This window comes from Ostrea edulis, chromosome 5 (genome assembly GCF_947568905.1).
Source record: "Ostrea edulis chromosome 5, xbOstEdul1.1, whole genome shotgun sequence".
Classification (NCBI taxonomy): Eukaryota; Metazoa; Mollusca; class Bivalvia; order Ostreida; family Ostreidae; genus Ostrea; species Ostrea edulis.
The window spans coordinates 16,125,536-16,132,182 of NC_079168.1; the positions used below are offsets into that span (position 1 = coordinate 16,125,536).

Sequence of the window (6,647 nt, forward strand, 5' to 3'; positions counted from 1 at the left end):
TTTGGATTTTTGAAATTCATAATCCAACGCAAACTACTGTGATCTGATCTGACCAAAAAGGGTCTTCCTAGTAGATAATGCCGAAATTGTCTTGTAAATTTTACCACTGCCAAAAGTTCTTTTCTGGTGGTACAATATCTCTTTTGTTCTTGAGTCAGAGCACTACTAGCATATGCAATAACTCTTTCGTGTTTATTTTGAACTTGAGATAACACTGCCCCAATTGCCTGATCGGAAGCATCAGTATCCAATATGAAAGTATCCTCTAAATTTGGTATAACAAGTACTGGAGCATTGGTCAGAGCAAGTTTAACCTTTTCAAAGGCAGACTGCTGCTCTTCACCCCAATGAAATTGCCTTTTACCTGTTATTGCGTATAACGGTGTTGCTAATTTTGCAAAATCCTTAATAAAATTTCGATGATAATTTGCAAAACCACAAAAATTTTCTACTTCTTTGGTATTTTTGGGAACAGGCCAACTAGTAACGGTTTCTACATATCCAGGCCCAATTTCAATTCCCCTTTTTGAAATCGTTCTGCCCAAGAATTTAACTTCTAATTTGAACAACTCACACTTCTTTGGTTTCAACTTTAACCCAAACAATCTAAATCTTTCAAAAATACTGCGAAGATTTTGAACATGAGCCTGAAATGTATTTCTCAAGATAAGAATATCATCAAGGAAAGCAAGCATTACTTTCCAATTGAGTCCCTTTAGTACAAGATTCATTACCCTCGAAAAAGTACTAGGGGCATTGCATAACCCAAACGGCATTTTTAAGAATTGAAATGTACCGTATTTGGTGATAAAAGCAGTTTTATCCTTGTCGGCTTCTTTCACCTTGACTTGGAAATATGCAGAATTTGCATCTAATTTTGAAAACCAGGTGTTTCCAATCAACAAATCGATACATTCATCGATAATTGGTAATGGAAACACATCCTTTTTGGTGACTGCATTTAAAGCTCGATAGTCTATGCACCATCTTAAACTATTATCTTTTTTCCTAATCAGGACTGGTGCAGAAACCTACTCTGACACAGATGGTTCTATTATGCCGGCATCCAGCATTTTATTTAGATGTTTTTCTTCTTCTCCCACAAAACACTGAGGTGTTCTTATTCTTTGCTTAATTGGTTTTGCATCCCCCGTGTCTATAGAATGTTCTATAGCTGTAAATGTTCCCAGATCAAATTCACTCTGAGCAAACACATCTGAATAATTGCATAGTAATTGTCTCACAGTTTCAACTTGATCTAAATCTAAATTCTCTATAGATCTGGTGTAAAGATCAATTAAGTGATCTGGTATATTTTCTTCCATAAAGTCATCATCTTCATTTTTGACATTTGTTTGGGTCACCTGGATTCTATCCGTGCTTAACGAAGGATCTATTACCTTGTCAGTTTCATAGGCAAATCCTACTGTTTGGTTCTTTTGCAATTTGACACTTCTGTCATTGCAATTGACAAATGACAATATTGGTTTTGAAGAAGCTTTCTGTAAAGTCCTTGGTGACAATAACCTATCCACAAAAGGTTTTACAATATATTCAGAGTCTAATATATCCATTTGACCGGGTACTCGTAATACAGAAAAAGCAGGAATCACCGATTTCTTTCTAATGGTAATTCGTTTTACTTTCACTGCATTATTTTCCCCCATAATTATGGATACTTTCTCCTTGCCTATTTCCAGGTAATTTTCACTAAGATTTACCTTTGCCTGATATTTTAGCAAAAAATCTAGACCCAACAACATGTCATCTTCAATCGGAGCCATGTACAATGACTCACAATACCACCCTTCTCCTAGTTTCATTCTCACTGGCTCAAGCTTCGCACCTTTCATTTGCACATCTCGACCCGCAGCATGCATGATAACTGGTTTAGAAATTTTAGGTTTTTCATCAAGTAATTTCAATAACCGATCTGAGAGAATAGTAACCTCAGTGGCAGTATCCAGAACCGCTGAAATTTTATACCCATTAACAATAATTGGAACCTGAATCATGGATGCTGATCGGAGTCGACATATAACTAGTTCACTTGGCCCAGCTGAATTTTCACTGGGAGAATAACCAGCAATGCGAGTAATACCATGGCCCGATTGAATTTCTGTTTGGGTCGAGGTTAGGCCTGATTCCCCGACCCTTTCGAGTTTAAAGTATCCTCAGGAAAATGGACCCTTTTTGCAGGTCTATTATCCACCTTCCTGCTCGGACACTCTGCTCGGAAATGACCTTGTCCTCCACACTCATAACATTTACTTCTGTTAGGAGAACTGCTGGGTGATCTACTTCTATTTTTACTTTCAAGGTTCTTAAAAGCTTGAAGCAGCTCACCCCGCAATGCCCTTAATTCTGTTTCTAAGGATTTTAACCTTTGATTTAACTCCGCCCTTTCAGGTGGGTTATCTCTAGATCTATAGAAGGATGACGAACTTTTTCGATCTCTTGTTCGTGCCCTTCTAACTTGGACTGCTTCTGACTCGGTATCAGAATCTGACCCCGAGTCAGCATCTGCTACCATTTCCCTTATTTTAAGTCCTTTATCTGGACACATGGCAGCGTGATTGAATTGATATGATTTAATTTTATCAATCACATCCTCTATGTTGTCAACTGTAGATTTACAGCGTATTGACCTGCCTTTTTGTCTACACAACCATGACATATTCTATGGATAGCCTGAGACACCATATACTCATCAGACAGATTCTGAAATGCTCTAACAGATAGCTGCAACACCCTATCTGCCCATTCCTCAATGCTCTCATCTGAATTTTGCTTCAGACTTTGGAGTTTGATTTGGGCAGTTTCAGGAATTTCAGCGTATCCGAATCGCTTTTCTAACTTCTGCATTGTTTCCCTATACCCCATTATTCCATCTCGTTGTAAAATGATGGCATAATATTCGCTGGCCTTCCCCTCAAGGCAAAAACATAGGTTATCTCTACACTCAAGGGGAGTCCAGTTTTTGAGTTCCACATACATGTATCTTTCAAATTTGGTCTGGAATGCTTTCCAATTATCAGACCCATCAAATTTTAATGTTTTGGGAAGATCTCCTAATCGTAATACTTGATGTGGAACTGGTGGTGGTGGGACCTGCATTTGTTGCCTATTCTGAGTATTTTGTGCATTCATTGGTGTATGTACATGTCGTGCAACTGGTGATTGTTGTGTAACCTGTTGACGTGCCAATGGATTGTTTTGAAAAATCATTGTTGATGGATGCACATTGGGAACCTGAATATTGTCATTAGAATGTGCTATATGCGCAGGAGGAGGTAATTGATATGGGTTAACTTTTGATTTTTTAAGTTTCAATTTGGCTCCTCCTGTTGGATCTAATTCTATTAGATGTGAAGTGTTCACTAATGGGATATTTGAAGGTATTGTTTTCTCAGCCAGTTCATTGACTGACATAGTTTGTCCCATATTAGGATCAGATAGACCATATCCCATGTTAACTAACCCAGGAGTATTACCTGGTGTCACAGATGAGACTGTTGTTCCAGAACAACCTGTTAGTGGTAAGTTACCAGGCATATGTCCATAAAATGAACCCACCGGGTACCCATATGGGGGTGCAACTGTTCCATATGGTGAACTAACATTTATTGGCATTCCACACATTGGGTACATCGGATTTACTCCAGGCACCATGCCTGGTACCGGTTGTCCCATATATCCGCCATACATTGATGTCATTGGTGTATGATATAATTGTGGCAAGAACTGCATGTGTGGCATTTGATGCATACTCATTGGTGGATATGTCATGGGTGTTTGTTGAATATGACGTCCATGAACAAGAGGCCCAAGGGCCTAGAATCGCTCTTCTGATAAATTGTACAACCCCACCATTTCTATTCTTAGCCTCTTAGTATTCTAAATCTTTAGTTAAATCCTAAGAATTCAAAAAAGTAGGTCAATGTGACCTACTTTTTGGTTTACACATTTTGAGAACCCAAGAAATATCAACTGACAAAGTTTGATGATTTTAAGCCATTTAGTATCTGAATATTGAAATATAGCTGTCAAATTCCAATCGTAGGTCATGGTGACCTACTTTTTGGTCAGCGAACTCCGAACATGCAAGACCCATCAAATGACAAAGTTTGATGACTGTAGGTCAAATAGTATCTGAAATATATAAATATAGGTGTCCAATTCCAAATGTAGGTCAAGTTGACCTACTTTTTGGTCGAAACCCTTCGAACATGCAAGACCCATCAACCGACAAAGCTTGATGACTGTAGGTCAAATAGTATCTGAAATATATAAATATAGCCGTCAAATTTCAAAAGTAGGTCAAGGTGACCTACTTTTTGGTCGACACACTCCGTAGACTCAAGATGCATCAACTGTCAAAGTTTGATGATTGTAGGTCAATTAGTGACTGAAATATATAAATATAACTGTCAAATGCCAAAAGTAGGTCACGGTGACCTACTTTTTGGTCGATACACTCCGAAGACTCAAGGTGCATCAACTGACAAAGTTTGATGATTGTAGGTCAAATAGTGTCTGAAATATAGTAATTTAGCTGTCAAATACCAAAAGTAAGTCACGGTGACCTACTTTTTGGTCGACACAAACCGAAGACTGAAGACGCATCAACTGACAAAGTTTGATGATCCTAGGTTTTACAGTGCCCAAAATATGCATCTAAAATTGAAAATGTGAAATTTGAATATCTGCAAAATTCAAAAAGTAGGTCACTGTGACCTACTTTTTTATAAATATGTTTCAAGGCCTCAAGATGCATCAACTTACAAGATTTGATGATTCTAAACCTCTCGGTATTTGAAATAACAACTTAAAATATATCTATAAATGATAAGCCATAAAATTCAGAAAGTTGGTCACGGTGACCTATTTTTCAGTTGACGCATTTCAAGGTCCCATGATCCACCAACTGACAAGTTTTGATGATCATAGGCTTCAAAGTGTCCAAGATATGCATCAAAATTAATTTTAAAATAAATACCTGCAAAATTCAAAACGTAGGTCACCGTGACCTACTTTTGAGACAACTTGACACAAGGTCCTAAGATGCATCAATTGTCAAAATTTGATGATCCTAGTCCTTATAATGACTAAAATATCTAAGATTTAAGGAATTTAAAAAAATTTATAAATTTAGGTCAACTTTGAAGTGACCTTGAGACCACGCCCTTTGCCCCAGGGTAATGCCTTGAACAATTTTTATTCTTCAACATATCCTCATCCTTATGTGTAAGTTTGGTGATAATCTGCCCTGTGGTTCTTGAGAAGAATATTTTTTAGCAACCACTACTTTTGTTTGTATTTTCCTGATTATCTCCCCTTGTTAAAGGGTCACATCCCTCTATTTCGTATGTATGAAAGCCCTTGGTCCAATGATACCCTGTAACAAATTTGAAAAAAAATGGCCAAGGGGTTCTTGAGTTATAGCCCTTTTTCTAAAAAGTTTACGCACACCGCACAAATGGCCATAGCATTAGCTCTTTGAGCCTTTGGCTCAGAAGAGCTAAAAATAGGTGGGGGCCTTGATTGTGTAGGCATGTTTGAAGTTGAATTGATGAGATTCGGAGGAGTGAGTATTGTTGGTTGAGGTTTTTGTTCAACCAGAAAGTTGGGTTTTGTTTCATTTTGTAATAACTTGGTTTTTTCCTTGTTTTTGTTTGCAATCAATTCATTCACCTCATCTTTAACAATATTCTTTTCCTGACCCTCTTCCTCAAACATGTTATACTCTTCATTATCTTGGTCAGCCATAGATAAATTCTGTACTTGATTTGTCAGCTGATCTAATTTGACATATGTAGGATTTTTCTCAAAACTGATAGTATTGATCAATTCATCAGAAATTGAAAGGTGGTTTATGTTTGGTAAATCTTCTGCAGTGATATTACCTGCAATTTCCCTGGCTTGTATGATATTTTTAGCTACAACCGGACCAACCCCTTTTAATGTAGCCAGTTCTGATTCATTTGCGAAGTTGATTCTTATAAGTTGTTTTTCCATATCATAAACTAAATTTTACTATTTACCAAAACCATCTAAACTATTTGCTTAGTGTCTGTCCACAATGCACACGTAATGGAAACACAATACATGCAATATCTATCACAAAATATACTTAGTATACCTGAATGGCCTATGCTACTATAGCATGATCAGCAGGTTCCAGATAAACGAGAATCTCGAAGTGAGTTGCTCGCAGCGCCAATGTTGTCAAACTCGCTGTGATTAGTTTGACAATATGTAAACAAACAAGTATACTAGAACGTATAGATATACACAAGTTAATGCATTGCATTAATACATTAGTAGCAGCATACAACTAAGCATAATTACCTAAGCAGGCATCATATGAACACACAACATATAAAGCAGCACGTCAAGGTAGGATAGGGTATGCACAAGACTCCCGCGCTCCAGGAATTGGTAGTATATATATCTCTCCCTACGTCACAGGTCACCGGAAGTGACCCGAAACGAGTTGTAATATCTAACCCGACTACACTGATCAACAAATAGGGCTCACTGCGGGTGTGACCGCTCGACAGGGGATGCTTACTCCTCTTAGGCACCTGATCATACCTCTGGTATATCCAAGGGTTCGTGTTTGCCCAACTCTTTATTTTGTATTG

At 37.7% G+C, this 6,647-nt stretch overlaps 1 protein-coding gene across 1 annotated transcript; it reads right to left on the minus strand.

Annotated features, from left to right (window-relative positions):
• Window positions 1-1,031: 1,031 nt before the first annotated feature.
• Window positions 1,032-2,015, minus strand: LOC125651307 (uncharacterized). The gene has a single exon (XM_048879878.2). The coding sequence runs from the start codon at window positions 2,013-2,015 to the stop codon at window positions 1,032-1,034; it is 984 nt and encodes a 327-aa protein (XP_048735835.2).
• Window positions 2,016-6,647: the final 4,632 nt, after the last annotated feature.